The 21070-nt window shown below is 48.0% G+C and overlaps 1 protein-coding gene and 1 long non-coding RNA gene across 2 annotated transcripts in view; one reads left to right on the forward strand and one right to left on the reverse strand.

The window, feature by feature from the left end:
• Nucleotides 1-21070, forward strand: part of LOC119381037 (Bardet-Biedl syndrome 7 protein homolog) — a 793778-nt gene that overhangs the window by 576788 nt on the left and 195920 nt on the right. The window contains exon 14 of the mRNA XM_049412187.1: nucleotides 11045-11253. Coding sequence (XP_049268144.1) covers nucleotides 11045-11253 — 209 coding nt within the window. The remainder of the gene's footprint in view (nucleotides 1-11044; nucleotides 11254-21070) is intronic.
• LOC125757084 (uncharacterized) lies at nucleotides 14548-20612 on the reverse strand. The gene is made up of 3 exons (XR_007415031.1): nucleotides 20390-20612; nucleotides 20223-20319; nucleotides 14548-14723 (listed from the first exon to the last, which is right to left on the reverse strand). It is a non-coding gene; the product is annotated as an uncharacterized LOC125757084 (long non-coding RNA).

Consider the following 21070-nt stretch of genomic DNA (forward strand, 5'->3'; position numbering starts at 1 on the left):
TTGAGCTTGAAGCTGCGGCACCTTCTCGCCCCGAGGCAAGACAACGGTTGTGCGATGCGCAACACAAAAGTGCTGTTGGTGTTTTTGAGGACCACTCGACCTAACGAAAAATTATGAATGACGCTTTTGCGTATATATGCATGTGTTTGTGAGGGTACGTATTATTTGTTTGCATATGTGATCATTATACGTATCAGAGTCGTTATCCGACACCTTGAGTACCAAGACAGGCGTTAAACCAGGCTAACATCTCCTGGAATTTCATTAAGGATTGTTATCTCTTTATAGGGTGCTAATGAGCAAAGACTCATCAATCTTTTTTAAAAAGCAACTAAACCACCTCCGATAATTTTTAACATGTCAAGTCAACGCGCGTGTGGAGTCCAGATGCCGTCACGATCAACAATGCGAAACGAGGCAGCCGTACGAGCCCCACTGAATTGCTAGAAACAATCCCTTCTCCGCTCCGGGACTTTCGGCAATCCTCAGCGTTCGCCGTGACGTCAACATTGTCGTCGGCTGATGTCATGCACAAAAAGAACCTGTTTGTTTGAGCGCGCTCGCCCCTATTTCTCCTCGCACGGCGAGGAGGAGCGCTCGGCCGGTAGGAGAGACGAGCCGACGAGCATAGCGAACGAAAGAGCGAGGGCCTCTTTTGCATCATCAAACGCGTGTAGCCGCCCCATGACGGCAACGTGCTCAAAAAGTTCTCACAGTTACGTGTTCGTTGAAGACTCGTGCACAACTGCAATACCACAACTAAGTACCACAGCCTTCAGGTGGTTTAGGGGCCCTTTAAAGAGAGAAAATCCCTCGCTCTTGTCCAAGACCTACTGAAATTCGCACGTGCCTTTACAGCTGTTGGTCATTCAGGAACGGCGGCGATTTTCTGCTGTACACGGCGAATTGGCGCAATGATCGCAATTATAGTTTCTCTTGAGGATTCAAGTTTCCTGATAGTATTTGCGAGGAGTGGGATGCTGGCGCACAACTAGGCGAGGTCTCCTTGCAGGCTATCCACAGAGAGCGCAACTTGAGCTTTCCTGATTGTAGCACTCTCGTCAGCTGAAAAGCCGTTAATTTCGACATTGATGTCCGAAAAGTAGCAGTTGTAATACTCAACAGCTTCTAGCCATGTTCGCTAACGTGTGACTATGGGCTCTGGCGGAGTGAGTACGTACGGAAACTTCTCCTTGAACGAGCGCACGTGAGAGGGTGCCTTCAGGAACACAGCCTTGGTTTTTGCTTTGCGGGAGTTCGGTGACCAAGAAAACTAGGTTGAACCCCATAGAGTTCCGAACAGTCAATATTCCTCGGTAACATGAATGTCTCAAACCGCATTTATAGCGGAACTTGAGGCTAAACAGTGTTGATATAGGCGCCAATTTCCGTATTTATGTAGTCGGGGGTTGCCCATAGGACTGGAACCAGCCAGGCCTCAGGGAGAAGCAGAGCTCAGGAGCCGGAGCTGGTACCAAGAGCATTTATTTATATGACTATTTGGTAGCCTGTTTCACAGCTGCTGTTATGACATCAAAACAAGGGCCGTTTTTGCCGCTGTAGTTGTCCACCGCCGCCGGTGTCCGTAACCACTATCGCTCGAAATGAAAAACACGAAATAAGAAAAAAATTTCCGGATGGGATGAGGTTCGAACCTGGGCCCTCTGCGTGGGAGCCCAGTGTTCTACCTCAGAGCCATGCCGGCGCTTGAAACTACTTTTCAAAAAGACCCTATACAAACTTCATGTCGAGGAGGAACTACATTACCAGATGTAGTGCAGCGTGGTAGAAGAGTAAAATAACAACCAAGCGTCACACAACGAGAATTCTGTAATCAGGCGTCACACAATGCCTATTGCGGAATGAGTGGTTTGTTGAATGCTTCCAACCCTTTACAAAGGGCTCTTCCATAATTCTTCATCGTCATCATCCTTAGCATCAACAACCCAGGCAGCACGCCGCCATTGGACCGATCTCGGCCCAACGTCGGCAAATGACGGCAGCAATATTGGCCCCACGTCGGCAAATCACGCTCGCGCTACTTTCACCCGCATCGGCCCGACGTCGGCTAGCCGCCTTTGGGCCGATGCGGGCTTGCCGGCTTCGGGCCGACGTGGGCTAGCCAGCGTCGGTCCGAGACGGGCCTGCCGTTATTCAGCCGATGATGGCAAGCCGTCATTGGGCCTATGTATGCTAGCCGATGCTGGCGCGGTGTCGGCCCCGCCGACGTCGGGTAGCCGCCGGCGTGACCGTTTACACCCGTTATTATGTTTAGCATTGGTGGCTTACCGTGCGTTAAGTACGGTAGTACTGTACCGTCGTGGTCGGCACGTAGCTAGGTTATATGGAGGCACCGGCGGTAGTTGCTCGATGCGTAAAGTAACCTGATCAGGCAGGCTGATACATGTGTTATAAAGTAAAATGGCTGCGTGCCGACCATGGCAGTTCGGTATTACTGTGGTTACTGTAATGTAAGTCAGCAGCGCTAAAATAGACTATTCGCGGCCCAACGACATTCATCGACTGCCATTGGTGCCATATTCGAAAAATGCTTCCTAATTAGAACGACTGCTCCACTGATGTCTTAGTGTGCGATTAAGACCCACAATTCTGTCGAACCGTGCAAGGCCGAGAACGAAAGCCAATATTGTCTCTAACACAACTAAATTGATGAAAGGCCTGCTGCACCAACTACGCATGCGTCTGAGAAATTAAGGAGCAACACATTTGCAAGGTGATAAACACAAATTTATTCACAGATATGAATACACGCCAGCAGTTCCGGAATAATTATGCCATAAAGGAATATCTAAACATCTATAGATACCGTAGCCAACATCTAAAACAACCCCACAGCCACCGTATTCCTCAAAAAAGCAGGACAATCCTAATCGAGATTGGCATCAGGCGCAAAATCATAGGCGTGAGCAGTGTTCCCCTCAGAGGGGGGAGGGCGAAGGTTCATCGCGGCGCCCCCCCCTCCCTATTAAGTCAATGTGTTTGGCAGACCTTGCGCCCACCTCTTCTTAGGTGACTACGGGGGCCGGCCGCCCCCCTGCCCCAATGTGCGCACGCCTATGCGAAGAGTTACAATCTCTTCAACGTTATGCGCGGCACATTCACTATAAATATTGAAAGAACTAGAGCGGGCAAAAATAGGAATAAGGATTAACGAAGAATATCTTAGCTACTTGCGTTTTGCGGATGATATCGCGCTTTTGAGTAACGACGGTGCCGAATCACGAAAAAAATTCTGGAGATGTAAACGAAGGCAGCATTAAAGTAGGATTAAAGACGGACCCGAAGAAAAGAAAGATAATGTTAGGCGGCTTGCCGAAAAAGCGAGATTAAGAGTGGCAACTAGACTAGAAGATTGTGTATACGCGTGAGCTAATTACGAGCAGGGGAGCACCCCCCCCCCGACCTTTATTAAGTTCACCAATGAACGGTAGGCATTCGCAACACATGATTGGCAATTAAATTAGCGTTATCCTTTAAGCGGGAATTGCAATTTTTTCAGTGATATCTTAAGGGCCAAAAAGATGGATAAACTGCTGCACGCGACGCGAGAAACATTGCGAGCGGTACCACAAGATCCCATGAACTCTACATCTAAACAAGATAGACACGCACGCATTCCTAATCTAAAGGTAAGATTGTAACAGAAAGGAATCGTGCGTAAAAACCACTCACGTGTGCCCGTTGAATCGCTAAAAACACGAGCGAATAAAAGATGCAAGCGCACCTATCAGAATACACAAAACACGATGGTGAATAGAGAATACGCGATAAGAAGAGAACAAAAATATGATGACACGTAACAGCAGTGAACACGCGGCCTTATATGAGGTGAGCGAGTTCAACATGGAAGCAGGGGGCCACTGGTTTCTCGCTGCGGTGATCTCTGCCGAAAACAATGCCGGAATCCTGCCGCGTATCCGTCTCGTGCACGATTTTGACTTTCCACCACACATGTCCACACACCGCACTTCTTGAAGAATTCTGCTGGTCGGAGTGAAAAAAACCTGCTCCCGCAGCTACGACTGTCCCTCCGTCTGGACGGCTATCCTACCCTGCCTGGTCAAGCGAGTTTCGCGACAATGACGCTGAACGAGGGGAAGGGAGGGAGGTGGGGGTAGAGGTTGAAGAAGACGAAAAAAAAAAGCCAATTCTCCCTTCTTGAAAGCACGGCTCAGCCTACCACAATGGTGTGCGATTCCCCCAGCATGTCTATGGGCATGCCGTTTGAGAAAGGCGTTCGTCGAATTTTCAATGCATCACTTGTTGCCACATGTCGCTGCATGAAAACATTGCGTACACCACGTTGGAGCCGCATTTTTCATCGTGTATTTCACGTGCCATAATAATAATTTTATGCGACTGTTTCTGAAAGCAAGTGGGAAGCAATCGTTGAGCGAGATTTTTACTTGAAAAAGATATGTATGTCACAAAATGGATGGCAACAAAGTGCAAATGCGAACTGACAAACACGTGGCAAGCACGTGTTTGTCAGTTCATTAAAGATGGTCAGCGGGCTAGTTGATTTGTAAACATTCAAACGACAAAACGTGTCTTCACCTCGCCCGGTCTTTTTTGCACCATACCTATTTTTCTCAAGTAATGAACCAACTAGCTCAGCAACACGCCTTGCTGCGCCTTTACGATTTTCATAAAGTAAAATTATGTGACATCACTGATGCAAATGCGCTTGTTACGCTTCACCCAAACATGCGCGTGAGTAAATATGTGTAAACACAGAGATCGGAAACTGTCCGTGTAGTATATGAGCGCTGGCGGCACACATTCAGCGGCTGAAAGGATATAGCGCTATAAATATGATGACAGGCTCGATTTATGCACAGAATTAGTATTCACATAAAACTTCTTCCGCTAAAAGCATTCGTGCGGGAATGTTTGGGTGAATTTTGATGCTGGATACATCAGCGAAGTCGGCCGACCAGTGGCAAAACATTTACGAAACAGAAGTACTTCGAATTTGGCCCATGAAGTTAATGGTATGTGCTATAACGTTTCAACATTTTTGATAGCGTTGAACAACTGGTCAACGAAGTGGCCATCTAATTTCAGTCAGTTATTCTTCTAAAGACCACCTTTTTTTGGTAGAAAAGTGACTCTGCTAGTGGTAGTTGTTAGTCATTGTCATAGCAGAAACGAATAAGAGAATGCAAGCTATTCAGTCGGCGATACTTCGCGCCCCGAGTCGTACGTGCGGCATTAGCACGGTACAATATTTGAACTTTGTTATTTGTGCTGGTACAGCAATTTATGTAGCGGTATTCTACAGCTTAAGCTACAAATATTCAAGCGCCTAATGCTCTATTGCATTACGATTGTATGCTAGGCGGGTGAGCTGCCGGGCTTCTTCGGCGGGCTAAAGGTAGAGTGCAACGTCCAGGTTATTCTCGTCACTGACGGCCGGCAACACGGCGTCCAGCGTCGTTGAGGGGCTTCCGTGAACTAGTTTGAACGGCGTCATATGTGCGCCGTTTCTTACACTGCCGTGTTATCTTCAGGTTATGTGCGGAAGATATTATGGCGTCCCATGTCATGTGTTCGACGTACAGTACATTGCCAGCATGTCGGCGAGGGTTTCATTTACCCGCTCGGTGAGGCCATTCGCCTGCGGGTGATGTCCGTTGGTGACTTGTGTGGCTCTATTTCAAGATGGTTTGCGTTAGCTCTGCCGTAAAAGCCGTACCTCTGTCGGTGACGAGGACTTTTGGAGCGCCGCGGCGCAGGAGGACGTTCTCAACAGGGCATGTATAACTGTCTGAAGGGAGACAAGAAAGTTCCAACATCGTCGATAAGCCATTGGCTCCGCCGATGTCAGCTGAAGCACGGCAGAATGACGGCATGCTCGGCCCAATGTTGCCGGTGAAAACCATCGGCTCGGCCGATGTCGGCGAAAGTGCGGCAGAACGGCGGCTAACTCGGCCCAATGTTGCCGGTGAAAGCCATCGGCTAAGCCGATATCGGCGGAAGAACAGCAATACGCCGGCAAACTCGGCCCAATGTTGCCGGTGAAAGAAGTCGGCTAGGCCGATATCGGCGGAAAGACGGCAGAAGGCCGGATAACTCGGCCCAATGTTGTTGGTGAAAGACCAACATCGGATGAAAGGCGGCAAAATCGGCCCAGTTTTGCCGGCAAAAGTCAACGGCTCTGCCGATATCGGCGCCAGGCTGGCACTGCTGGCCCGAGGTGGGGCCGCGCACAGCCGCCGTAAAACCAATATCGGCCCGACGTTGTGTGCTGCCTGGGAAAGTGCACATAATGCCTTACAGGTGTTTAGCAGGTACCACGATTCTCCGCAGAATGACGAAAAATTGCTTAGCCGCTGCTTCCCTACTTCATAAAAATTATGGTGATTTATAGCGTAGTGGTTTCCTCGCAAGTGGACTTCTATTGATTGCCAAGGAAGCCCATAAGGCTTCCATGATCCATTTCCTCAGGGTCTCAATAAAGTTAATTCCCCTCTCTCTATCTCTTTCACACGTTAGCGTATGAAAGCGTGGTGGGAGATTGAAATAACGACCGGGCGTCACATGATGCGAATTACATAACTAGTGGGTCCTTTAAAGCTTCCAACCCATTACAAAAGGCTCAGTCATAATTCTTCATCGTCACCAGCAGTCGCATTAAGAAACTCCGCAGAATGACGAGCAATGTCAAGGTGGGTGCTTCCCAACTTCACAAAAATTATTTGTGACGTAGGGGGTACGTTGCTAGTGTACTTGTATTAGTAGCCACAAGAGAGTTTAAAACGGGCTCTAGAAATGCTTATCTTCGAGCTTTAGCTGTGACTGTGCTGCGCTTTCCGCGCAGGCCTGGCGTTTTTTTTTTTTTTTTGAGCGTCTAAACTTTCGCGTTATACAGCCTTGGTCTTCCCCAGATTCCCTGTTGGGGAAAACCGTCAAGTCCAGGACAGTCCAATCAAATTGTCTTCATCTGTGCACCCAAAGGAGAAAAGGTCAAGCGCCACCTCATTCCCATCCCAGGAAAGAGGGAAGCGGCGCACCGGCCGTGCCGTCAGGTGCTGTCTTTCCTCTCCCCGATAGCGGCGCGGGCTCTGCTGACAGCCAGCTCCCGGACGGGTCACCAAGCCTGAAGGCACCGCGGAGTGTGAGAAAGTTTCCCGATGAGGGATCTCAGGCGCTTGGCTAATTGTCCGGTGCATCTCGTAAACCGTTGAACAAAGCAGTGCACAGGTGACCGCTTCTTCCGAGCAGCCTTGACTGCAAACAGCTCACTTCCAGTCCAGTGGCGTAGCCAGGGGGAGGGGGGGGGCACACCGGGGGCCGTGCCCCCCCTCCCCCCGAATTTTTTTCTTGCCATGGCATACACAGCAAAAAATGACACTCGACCACATTTGCCTGCCCCGCCCCCACTTCAGATCATGGAGGTGCCCCCCCCCCCCCGAAAAAAATTTCTGCCTACGCCCCCGTTCCAGGCCATAAAAACTTCAAACTCGGCCGGGTGTGTCCAAGGCGATTGACGATGGGAACTGACAGCTTGGAAGGGTTCAGGATACGACTGCTGTGTTGTCGCCTCATCGGGTGCGTTTCGGGGAACATTGAAGATGCAGAAAGCAAGGCAAATGCCGCTAGATCATTCCCAGCTGTCAAGGCGCGCCGATCCGTGAAAGCCGATCCTAACAGCATAGGCGTTTACAGGCATTTACGTTTATTTATGCACAAACGCACAAGTAATCATATATATGTACTGAAAAAACACTATAAAAGCCCTTCTTCACCTCCAATCCGCGCTCATATATCAAAGTGGTGCGACAGATCCGCATAGAACGAAATAGGCACTCACCTAAAATGCAGTCTCTAGTTATGAGGCCGTCCGCTGATCCCCTGACTACATACGGAGCACGCATCCGCGGGCGACCACACCTGGCTGGTCATGAAACGCATTTCCTGCCTCTGCCATCCTTCCGTGCTCCTTGAACGCGATTCTTGACGTTTCATCTCTGCTAGAGGCGCGAGCTTCCGCAGCGCTGGCATGCTTTCACTCTCACATAGAACACATCACGCGCGGATTGATGTTATCGATGTCGTCTTTCCACGTAACAGCCAACAACATGACCGACGGCAAGATTGCGCCTGAAGTGTGAATGCAAATGCTTTCGCGATAAATGGATGGGTGAATGAAAAGACACGTTCACAGTAGAGGGTGCGGGGACAAGGGCAAACTCACACTCTTTATTCATCGGTCAAAGCAGTGAATGAATAGCGGCACCAAGAGCACATGCAAGAATACAAGGACGAGGCGCGTAATTACACGTACGTAGCGAGAGACAACTTCTCTCGACTGAACAGGCGGATGAAAGGGTGACTAATGTAAGCTGCCGTCTTGTGTATAGGCTTCCAAAGCAACGTCGAGCGGCGCCACTGCTCTTATCGCAACTCGGGGCGTCCACGGCCACTACACTGCCGCCCCCGCTTCCGCGCAGACCTCTCGGATTGCATCTGTGGTGCGCCACAATGTATACCTATTGCTATCTAGCTGTGCTGTGGGCAGAATTAGTAGAGCATGCGCGCACGTGTCCTTGCCGCCGCCGCTGAAAAAACGGGGACAAACCGCCTTCTCAGGCAGCGTCTGCCCCCTGTAAAGCACAGCGCAGCCGCGCAAGCGTCGCGCCAAAACTTGAGCTTGGTTTCGCTATAGAGCGTAAGCTTGATATGTAACAGACGTGCGCTCATATTGCCAACTATTTCCATGTTCTCATCCAGCCAAGAGTCACAAGAGCAAGTCTTACAATTCTCGGCTAACTTGATTACCTTTTTTTTACATCATGCAGATGCGTTATGTCCTTGTGCAGCGTTTCCTTTGGCCTATGTAGACCTTTCTGCAGCTAAGTGGAATTTCGCATAAAACTCAGACGGTGAAAGTGATGAAGGCCATGAAATGCTTTTTTGTCGCAAGCATCTGTTTGCTTTTTTTTTTTACCACTAGCGTGGGAGCAGAGCAAAGACAGCATTTTTGAGGCCGGAAGTACCAGAGGTATTTGCAAGCGACGTTCTAGAGCAGAGAGTACGGCATACGTGCCGCGTTACACGCTGTCGGCTTTTAAAGCGAAAGCTTTATTGGCCTAGCGCAGCGAGTTTCGCCGTGTATCACCGCTTGACCTTGAAGCGAAGAACGCATACCGCGTGACTAGACGCTCCCACTGCGCCACTGCGCCACTGCTGCGACCGCTGCCAGGATGGCAAACGCTGCCTCACCAGCCGTGTCCACGTGATTCACCACGTGACTCGCCGCTCACTCTGGCATATTGCATCGGGTCAGCGGGCGAATGCTTCAGTTCAGCTGTTGCACCATGGTCGTGCGATGGGAGGGAGCGAGGACGCTGGTCCATCTGTGCCGAAGTTGTCTGCGCGGTCCCGGCAAGCTGCGTCGGACCATCCTGCGGAAGTTCGCGGCTTGCTAATGAGTTAAAGCGGAAACCAGCGCGCAAATTGGCAGGCTGAAACGGGGCACGAAACTTGGGCGAGCTAAACGGCGGGAGAAGGATGCAGAAAAACGACAGCGTCGAGCTTTAGGGGCGGCAATGGACGCCTCGCGTTCGATTTCGGCGATGGCTTCGGAAACTAACGAAACGACGGTACAGAGTGCTTGCAGTACGGCACGTTCGACTAGCCATATCGTTCGGTTGGAAAACTGTGCTTCGGCTACGAGGCTAAACAAGCATAACCAAGTGTAATAAGCTTTCGCTTGTATAACTGGGCCTTTTGTTGCTTTTCTTTTGCCCTTCAGCTTTTGTACCAGGCACTAAGCTACTGCGGCAATGCGTCAGATCATCCAGCTGTGCCAGTCTGCGCGCAAAACATTTCGCACATCTTGCGACAGCGCGACTTTATCTATGATGACTATTGGCACGTCACAGCAATAACACGTTTTGCCGCTTTTGAATGGGCCCATTCAAAGGGTAAGCATTTTTCTTGTCGACAATAATAACGAGCCTCAGCCGTATAGGCCTTGCCACCACGATTATTTTACAGCGAAAGCTGTTATGAGATCATTTCACCTGCCGTTTTTGGCGCCGTAGTTGTCCGCCGCCGCCGCCGCCGCCGCCGCCGCTATTCTTGCTCCAGTATTGCTCGAAATAAAAAAAAAACGAAATAAGAAAAAAATTCCAGGACGGAACGAGGTTCGAACCTGGGCCCTCGGCGTGGGAGCCCAGTATTCAACCTCTGAGCCATGCCGGTGCTTGAAACTGCTTTGCAAAAAGGTCCTATACAGGGTTCATGTCGGGAAGGAACCACATTAGCATATGCAATCTAGCGTGGTAGAAGAGTAAAATAAGCGCCAAACGTCGCACAACGCGCATTCTGTAACCAGGCGTCACACAATGCGAATTGCGCAACGAGTAGGTTGTTGAATGCTTCCAACCCTTTACAAAGGGCTCTGCCATAATTCTTCATCGTCATCAGGCACAGCATGAACAAAGTGCGCATTATGCCTTACGTGCGTTTAGCAGGTACCAACGCTCTCCGTAGAATGATGAAAAATGGCATAGTGCCTGCTGCCCTACTTCTCAAAAATTACAATGATTTATAGCGTAGTGGGTTCCTCGCAAGTGCGCTTGTATTGGTTGCCAAGGAAGCCCATAAGCGCATGATCCACTTCCTCGGGGTCCTAGTAAAATTACAATGAGTTATAGCGTAGTGGGTTCCTCGCAAGTGCACTTGTATTGGTTGCCAAGGAATCCCATAAGTGCGTGATCCATTTCCTCGGGGTCTCAGTTAAGGTATTCGCCCCCCCCACCCCCGACTCTTTCCCACGTCAACGCATGTTATACAGCCCCAAGAGAGCTTAACGGGCTGTAGAAACGCCGCTCTTCCAGCTTTCGCTGTGACTGTGGTGCGGTTTCTGCGCAGGCCTGGCGTTTTCTTTTTTCCTCTCCTCTGTATTGTGGGCTGTGTTGCAGAAAATAATTTAGAACGCTCTAATAAATAACGTATTCTGGGCTTTCTTTTCTGACAAACCTGCAAAGAGATGATTGATGTTTTTCTCTAGTCCAGTGGCAACTACCTGCTCGTCACATTCCGGTGCCAGGCAAACACATCGAGGCTCGAGGTCAAAGTTCGAACCATCGAGGGCCAGCAAGGCGTTTTGCGCGCTTACGTCACTGCGCTTCTTCAGCCCAAGTGCTGCCGACGGCGAGAGTACCAGATACGACCTCTCTCCCTGCACCGGCGGGCACACTCGTTGCTCGAGGACGATAGGTATACATTTTTGCATGCTCCTTTCGGGCAGTTTCGCTAGAACGCATTTATGCGGCGAAATATGCTAGTCGCGTTATCAAGCAATCAGCTAAATGTGATCGCGCGATGTCTTATAAGAGGAAAAGAAGTCAATAGAACTGCGGCCAAGCTTCGAATGCTTGTATCACCAACCATTCGAAGATACCCTACGCAAACACTTATAGGTCGAGCAGTATTTTGGTTAGGACTGGTTGGTTCATCATCGGACTTGTGGGAAAGTGGCAGTTCAAAAAACACGCGGCCAAAGAATTAGAGTAGACGCTACGGCGCTATTGGCCTACAGGCCTGTATAGGCGTTACTGGTGTTTCCTTGTGCAATAAGGGAAAAAAATTGGCCGCGTATCTGCGTGCTTCGCTAGAAATGTCGTCGAATCACAATAGTCGTCTGCCGGCCGTACTACATGAGTCGTCTTCTCATTCGCGGCCACCCGTGTTGCTGTTCTCTTGCCAATTTTTTCATCAAGCGGCCATTTATGTTTTGCCTTGCCTCAGACAGCGCCTCCTCTTTGTTGAATCGGCCGCATCTGGCTGGCATTGATAAAAATAGAGGACGCGCTGCGGGAGATATGGACACTATCTGGCAGTGGCGTCGGGAAACATGAGCTTGTGCGGCACCCAGGGCCACTGCCAGGTGGCAGCAACATATCGTCGGCAGAGGGCTCTTACGTGCATGGCGTCGCATTTTCAGCGCAGTCTAAAAAACACTAGAGTCTTTAGAATTACGTATGTATGTATTTTCTAGTAAAGGAACACACCACCTAATACTTACGTATTGATGTTGCACCTTAGATATGCGTAATATTTGCTTTTTGATCGAAATGTTCACAAGTATAACGCAGCTACACGTTCAAGATGGTCGGGCGTTCAGGAAGTGCTTAAACTTTGGCCGGGTGGCTGAATTGTGTGACAGACAGACAGACAGACCAAAATTTCTGCGTTCGAGTATCCCAAGAAAGACTGTCGTCTTTAAAAAAGGCGCACATAGTGGTGCAGTTCTTTTCGACTGCTCGTTCTGTCTTACGAGCTGGAAAGCATTGATGATACGCAGCAGCCCCACATATAAACCTAAGACAGGGGTCGGCAACCCCCGGCACGATGTCAGAGCCTCCCCCGACTAACGAACGAACACCTCCACGTCTTCCTGCGTCTATCGGTGAGCAACCTCGATGTAGATATTTGCGAGTTTGCTAAGAATGTTCAACACCAAAAGTCGCATTGAGAGAATTTTTTTTGCTTATAATCGACGGTTATAAACTGCAACCTTTTGACATGCGTGCTGAAAATAAACATGATGTCTGTTCTAGTTTTGTACATCATTATTGTCAATCCGCCGCATTTTTCTCCTTGCGTGCCTCTCCGATTCGCCATGCGGCCCCTGCCTTGTCGGTTTTATTCGGCCCTCCGCCTCAAAACGTTTCCCACCCCTGACATTGGCGAACAATTGTGTTGCACCAATGACTGCCACATACATGCTGTGGACTTGCACAGGCCTACCATTAAGCCCTCTTCGCCCCCTCCGTGCCTCAGTCAGTGGCGTAGCCAGGGGTTGCCACACCGGACCCGTGCTCCCCACGAAATCTTTTTTTTTGCCATGGCATACATAGAAGAAAAAAATTGGCCGCGTATCTGCGTGCTTCGCTGCAAATGTCGTGTAAAGACGATAGAAGAGGCGCTGTGTGAGATATGGACGCCATCTGGCAATACGTCGGGAAACATGAGTGCTGTGTTGCGTGCTGGTAGTCCCGGCGCAGCAGCAGGCGAAGACCGGCGGTGACCAACGCGACCGGCGGGGACGCCAGCCAGCCCGAAAACGCGGTTTGGCGCGAAGCGCTGAAGCAGAGAAACGTCCGCACTCAACGAGTACTCTCCACACACTCTTTTATTTACACGTCGCCTGGGTAAAACAGGAACGCCAGAGCGGCGCCCACAACCGGCAGCCTGAAGGCCGCCCACAACGCTGCTTTTTCATTTTTTAAATATTTTTTTCACCTTCTTGGCCTTCTCAAAACTAAAGTTTTTCAACACCAACCCATGGCATTCGTACAGTGCAATACAGAACCGAAACCGAAACACAACAATGAGCTCGTGCGAAGGGCACATGCACAGGACAGGCAGCGCCTGTCCTGTGCCTTCTTTTACTTCGTCGTCGTCTAGTGAGCGCTGTTTCAACAATGAACGCATACCAACTCGCTCAAGCTTCCTTCTTATGCATTTTCAGCGCAGCTTAAGAAACTAGGGTCCTTAAAATTACGTATGTATGCATTTTCTATTAAAGGAACACGCCACCTAATACTTCCCAGTCGAAAATCACAACAGAATAGTACGACAGAAATTCTGTTGTCTTTCGTATTTTGGGACGCTGTAGTCTATTGTCTGTCCTGTAGTGAATTGTCTGTCCCGTAGCGAATTGTCTGTCCTGTATTGAATTGTCTGTCCTGTAGTGAATTGTCTGTCGTGTAGTGAATTGTCTGTCCTGTAGTGAATTGTCTGTCCTGTAGTGAATTGTCTGTTCTATAGTCAATTGTCTGTCCTGTAGTCTATTGTCTGTCCTGTAGTCTATTGTCTGTCCTCTGGTATGTCGTGCAGTCCAGTTGTCTGTCGCGTGGTCCACTAATCTGTCGTGCTGTCCAGTTGCCTGTCACATTATCCAGTTCTGTGTCACGTCATCCAGTTGTCTGTTGCATGGTCCAGTCGCATTTAGGGTGCTAGAGCCTTGTGGCCCTTAACTACTCCAAGATCATAACCTGTTCATGTAGTACGCAGTAATAAAATTCAGTTCCTCGGCAGGGCAAGCGGAAGCTTTGCAAGTTTGTCTTACTTTTTACTAATAAAAAATTTATTCCTTTGTGGTAGGCAATGCAAATATGAGCTTTTGAAATCGTACAAACCAGTCCAATCCTGATAAATTAACACTGCGTACTAAGAAATCTGGAGTGACAGCACTGCAGCTGACAACTAAGGGTAATTTACCAACAAACTTAATGATTTTGCAACAGACCCTTAATGCCTCAAGCTACACTGAGGTAGTCAATGGCCTCAGGATCAATAACTAAAAAAAGATGTTCTAAGTACTGTATTTGGACGTAATAGAGCAAAACAAATGAAAAGAAATTTCTTGCAGCTTCACTAGCAATAAGTTTATCTATGCAGGGCTAAGGGTAGCAACTGGATTTTAAAAATGCACACATCTGCACACTTTCCCATGCACATTTACATGGAACCTCTTAAGTGAAGTTGACACGTACTCATTTTTAAAACAAATTAGCACTTTAATAACTTCAAGGGCAATAAAATTAATGAAAATGTCCATGAAAACCTAGCTGGATTAATAGTGCAGGTTGGCACATTCTTGTGCAAGGTACCGTTGCGGGGACTGGTGTTTCTTCTGGAGGTCCTGCAGGGGACACTTTTTCGCCTCGAGGTAAAGGTGTCTGCGAATATAAAAAGCAAGCACAAGTCTTATCTTCGACGAAAAAAAAAATATGCACATAAAAGGTACATCATACCAATTGAGCGGGAGGGCACGGGTGTCAAATAATCCCAAATTATATTACAGGTAACAACCCCTCATTTCCCCACCACTGCAGTCTGTCCTTGCTCGGTGGCATTCTCAACAAACATTAAAATGTAAACCAGGAAATTATATAGGTCACTCACAACACACAAGAGCAGCACATTATTAATGTCCCAAGGGGCATTTTTTCTGTTTCAAGGTGTCTCAGCACAGAAAGTGCATAGGCTATTGCATTTTGGTGCTGTCGGCTGAAATGCAGAAGTACACGGCAGTGCATGGTTTGATCAGTGAAAAGGTTCAATTATATGCATGAACTTAAGAAACAGGTATGTACATCGATTATTGGCGAAGCACACTACAGACCTAGAAATCAAAAAGATGCTAGGCTTTCTACAGTTGGTGCTATGCACTCTGGAATGCCTAACCAGGATTGGTGAGCCCAATGACCCCCGATGACCCATAGATGCGAACCATATGCACTGTTAAATGAAAATGCTACAGCCACAAAAGCCAAACATTACCAAAAAGCTGCGGCAGATGCGTATTACAGCAGTGTAACAATATTCTTGCTGAATTGACAAACACTGTAGACCTACCACTTAATGCATTAGCATTCACCATTGCAAACTTCGAGGCAGCGAAAGCCTTGCTAACGTTTGCAAGTATCGCTATAAAACAAGAAAGTAGACTTGGATGCGCAACCACGCAACCGAGCACCCAACGAACACCAGATGATGGCAAACCATATGTTGTCGGTTTCATTGAGTTGTGGTTAAGCACTTTTTTTTAAATTGTTGGTGTTTGTTAGGTGAAATATTGTCTGTAACTATTGCACCAGCACAAGATAAACGTAAAGGCACATTTACTGTGCACACTCTGCTGAACATCTGTCCGTTTTTGTCCTTAGCAGTGATTTGAATGTTGCTGAGGTGGGCAAAACATACGTTGCTGGGAAATCTCTCAACAATACAATACTACACTGAACGCCTTAAAGGGCCCCTAAACCACCCTCCGATATCTTTTCAAACGTTTCAAGTAAACACGCGCATCGTGTGCAGAATGCCGTCATGATCAACGATGCCACACATGGCAGCGCTACAAGCTGCGGGTGCACCACAAATTCCCAAGAAACAATTTCTTCACCTCTCCAGGCCCTTCCGGTTTGCCTAGTGACGTGTGTGACGTCGTGTGTTCAATCTGTGATGCGCTATGCAGGCGATGCTGTGATTGGTCGAACAAGAACCTACGACTTCCGGTTAGTCTGCAAGCAGCTGCCCGCGCTTTGCTGTTCCTTCCGTCGTGTTGCCGGCGTGCGCGCGCTTGCGAATCAGCAACTGCAGCCAGTAATGCAACTGCCAAATCGCTAGCGTACAGGCACAGTCACGCCTAGCGGGCTGATAAGCTGTGTGGACTGAATCCGACAGTGTTTTGTGATGGCTTTCACGCATTGGTGTGCGGCGCTTGGCTGGAAAAGCGCCGACTGGAAAAACGAGAAGATGCGACACGTGTTACCTCGTGATGTCACCTTGCGAAATGCCTGGCTTGAGCGCATCGGAGTTACAGCACAATCAAAGCGCAACAGTGTTGTACGTGTTTGTGGGCGCCACTTCGCTGCTGAAGACTACCATTACGACCCACGCCTGCTGCAGGAGTTTGGCTCCGGTTTTCTACCACGTTGGCGATCCCTTGAAGGCGTGCGCGCGCAACACAGGGTCCATACCGGCATGATTCGTAGGAACACGGGCCGGCACGGCAACAACAGCAGTTAGCCGAGAAGCACGGAGCTGACGGAGTCGCGGTCGCGGCAACGGACTGGAAGTGCATGCTGTTTTGAAGAGTGCGTCAGCTATGATGGTATGTCAAGTGAGACTGGAAGGGGCGTTCGGCGAGGAGGGCAAAGCGGCTTTGGGAGAGGAGACCAGCCGACGAGCGGAGGGTAGCGAAGGAAAGAGCGAAAGGATCGGTAGCCGCGTTTCGATCATCAAACACGTCTAACTCTGCTACTACAGCATCGTTTAGAAAAATTTTTACGGCTACGTGTTCGTTGTAGACTCGTGCACAACTTCCCCACCACAACTAAATTTGGACGTCTGGGTGGTTTAGGGGCCCTTCAGATCTCGGCTATTCGCTAGAAAAGCAATGACACTTTCTTATTCGCTCCCCTTAGGATCCACTACTCTCCTCACAATGTGCTTTGTGGTGAAGCAATGCGGCAATTCTGCGTCTATTACGACAATTTTTTTAAAACTCAACAAAGTCTATAAACACAATAGAACTATATCACATGGCTGGACAGTCGGCAGTAAGTGTGTCAAAAAAGTATAGAGGCTGACAACACAGTAGTTTTGAAGACAAAGAAGCGGAGACATACAAAAATGTGTGGAATAATTGATGGTGTTTAACGTCCCAAAACCACAATATGATTATGAGAGATGCCGTAGTGGAGGGCTCCGGAAATTTTGACCACCTGAGCGTTCTTCAACGTGCACCTAAATCTAAGTACACGGGCCTCAAAAATGTGTGGAATGACTCATGTTCAGGCACATGCAGATTGGTGAAGCCATCCAAGTAAAAATGCATGCTTGCACTCATTTGAAAGGGTATAACCAGCAAGATTCATTTGTGATAGTTTAATCGAAGTGATTTGTTTTAGGCAAGATAAGCTAGTTTTATATTGAGCGTCCACCGTGTCCCTGGACGCTGGACCATAAGTCCACTTCACTGTGCCGCACACTTCTTTGGGACCATGGAAAGAGGCGGCAGCCACTTGGGTGCTAAGATCTTATGCTGCTTTGTGTTTTTCACGTTTTTACATGCTTCGGCTTTTTGAAGTGCCGCCAACAAAGTTTCAGATGGTTCACTTTGAAATATATAATTACATAATATAAGTACCTAAACACTGGTGATACACTTCTATTTTTATACGCAGCTCGCTTAATTGTGACTTTTGCAATTGTGCATCACAGTCGACTGCTGCTTAGGTATCTCACGCTCTGTTCTTCGGCAGTGATGAATTGTTTTGGGGATCGCATCCCCAACTGAGCATGAGCACGCAGCATCCATGGGTTATCTTTAGGCCGCATCCCTTGGAAGCATGTAGCAAGCATTGAGAATGACGAGTATACTGTGTCTTTGTCATACTTTACACGGATAGCCTGTATAATTAATGGAGAGAAAGTGGTGAATATCTCAAAGGATGGCGCCACCCTACGATTACTGTGATAAAGGCATCGCATGCAGCGTGGATGGTGAGAGTGGACATGGGGAATAATGTTTGACTGTGTAGCTTTAAGAAGGCTCTAGCTTGAAACGGTGGCAAGACGACGATAGTGTTGTTTATCGAGGATGGCCGAGTTGATGGAAGAAAGATGTCGAAGTGGGCGTGCCGCTGCTTTGTAAGCTGAAGCTTCCATCTGCGTAGCTAATCATTATTTATTCTAAAGTGCTTTAATTTAACAGTATGGAGAGCTGGGCGAGTTGGTTTGAGGACATTCTTGGACATTCGTTTTCGTCTTTTGTGCGCGCGCCAAAATGTTTCCAAGAATGCTTTAATTTCTTGGTTTACGAATTATGTCTCATGCCTTCTTTCTCAAGAGATGTGCATGTTTTCGCATCAGAAACATGAGGAGAAGCGTTATCGAAGACAACTTCATTTTGCTTGGCAGTTCTAAATCACTATTCTAATCACTAAAAAACAAGCACATTTCTTGAAGACGGAGGCATATGATAACTTCCTAGTCAATTAGTAAACCAACAAATGAAAGTGCTTCAAAATTATTGAGCCTTAAATTCACAGGTGGAAGCCTCAGATGCAGAAGCACAAGCAACCTCGCTTCAACGTCTTTCTTTCACCATGTCGGCCACCCTCGGAGGAGCAGTAATATTGTCTCCTTGCCTTCATTTCAAGCTAGAACCTTTTTAAAAGGCATGCAATCAATGAGATACCCCCACATGCTCTCTCACCATCCACGCTTCATGTGATGCCTTGAGCAAAGTACTGCAAAGCAGCACTGTCGTTTTAGATTTTTGCTGCTTTCACTTTTCGTTGTACAGGCTCTTCATGTAAATTATGACAAGGAAGCGGTACACTCACCATTCACAATGCTTATGCCGCATGCATCTAAGAAACGCGGCTGAAATACGACCCACGGATGTCGTGCGCTCAGTAGGGAATGGAATTTCTGCGACAAAGTTCAGCTCTGCTGAAGAGACGAACATAAGATACCGAAGCAGCAGTCAGTTCCAAGGCACAATTGGTGTGAATCACATTTAAATGAGGTGCAAATAAAAAGATAACGAAGAAAACACCAACGAAGCGCTTTTCGTTGGTGTTTCCATGCTCTTTGCAATCGTCTCCTTGCCGACCCTGCTTCAGTAGCCTTTCGGCGACAGCAGAGAGCAATGTATTAGGGTAATCGGCCTTTTCGAGCTGGCCTACTTGCGCGTCAAAACTACGCTTCAAGGCATCAGGGCAGGACTTTTTCAGAGCACCACCCAGGCATAAGTTAATCGGAGGCAACTGTAAAATGAAAATTAAGCAACTGCCGCAAGAATTGACACTGCGTGAAAGCCTCTCAACACAAAACAGGATAAGCAAAACTTAGCAGGAAAGGAAAATTTATTCACTATGACCATTACCTCAAAATGACACAAAACAAAGGTACTGAGCTAGTCACAACGTTGCAGAAGCAGTGCGATACTCCCTCATAATGCAAACAAATGCAACTATAGCTGGTGCATTCATTTCAAGAGGCAAAGGAATTGATCAATTCTGGCATAATCTCGTTAGGCGTTTAACCTGCGCTTCAAGGTCACTGTCCTAGTAACGCACTTGATCTAGGAAGGTGCAAAAGCCTACAATCGTGCCAGAGGCTGACATGCAGCATCGAAATCATGCCTTCAACACAGGCCTTATCATTGCAATCAATTAGCTTTCACTTTACATAATCATGGCGTGAATGAGTGAAACCCTCACATGTGCAATGGTAAAAACGTGACGGTATGATACAATTATCAGCATAGTCTCAGAAATGTAAATAAACAAACTGCACGCAACAGGCTGTTCGTACTGCTTCAGTGAAGTGACCAGCGGGTTGTAGCGCGCGGAGCCGAACGCTCGTTGGGTGTGTATCATAGCAGAATTGTTGCACAACTTATCTGCTCCTCTAAAAAAAGAAAAAGGAAAGATACGAGAACATGCTGCTGTCGATCATTAGAAGACTAAAAAATGCGGGGTTAATTGCGAAAGCATCTCGCAATGCTGCTGAATGATGCTTACGAACTCGGATATCTCTTCAGCACACCATTTTACTTTATTTTCATTATGCGTATCGCCAAGGCTCACTCCACTCGGAACGAAAACGCACAATGAAGCTTTCTGTTACCTTAAAGAAGAAAGCATACAGGCGTAGCTCACTTTTTCGTGATCCCGGTCCCATTTGAGCATCGCCGAGTTTCCGCTGCACACGTCGGTTGTTGTTCGACTCACGCCTCCTCCATCCCTTCCTCAGTTTCTGCAGTCGGCGGACAATTTTGTCTTAACGGGGTGCTTACAAACAAGTGAAGTAATGCTGCAATACTCACGGCTCATGTGCAGTAAGTGGGTGCTGCCGTTTTCCTCGCCAGCCCGCAAGACTTCGTAGAGTTCTTTGTCAAAATCGTCGATATCCAGCGGGCGGAAACGACGAAGCGCTGAAGAGAATTCACTGCTGCATACGATGAGGAAAACATTTCTGAACTTAACACTGCACAATGGATCTTGCTGAGCGTCGAGATCATCGAAAACACGCCGATCACGTTGCTGCGTGAAGAAACAGAAAAGTGTGGAGCCATTTTTTTTTCTTATGGGGGGGGGGGGGGGAAAGGAAGAAGCGCAGCGCTACCTACCGCTTGTTAAGAGTAACAGCCGCAAACATGACAAATTGTTTTTAATGTTGTTGTTTAAATCATCATTATACTGTTAACTTTTCATCAACAGGAGCGAATAGCACGAGTGGTTTGTAATTTATAGGCACAAGTAACCGAAGTAATTATAAAACTAGGTGAGAAGGCCCGTCACCGCCGTCACTTTAAAAACAGCACTATGTTGACGGGGCAACAGCTGTTCGTAGTCGTTGCATACGCGATTGTACGATGATTGTTACAGCTGTCTTCGTACGGTAGGCCGTTGTTCTGTTTGTGCAGCATAATCCCCGTGCTTAGCCCGAAGTTCCGAAAGAATGGTGGCTGTGTATGTTGCGCGTAATTCCCCAAGAGCACCACTTG

The sequence above is a fragment of the Rhipicephalus sanguineus genome, chromosome 2 (assembly GCF_013339695.2).
Source record: "Rhipicephalus sanguineus isolate Rsan-2018 chromosome 2, BIME_Rsan_1.4, whole genome shotgun sequence".
In the NCBI taxonomy this organism is placed as follows: domain Eukaryota; kingdom Metazoa; phylum Arthropoda; class Arachnida; order Ixodida; family Ixodidae; genus Rhipicephalus; species Rhipicephalus sanguineus.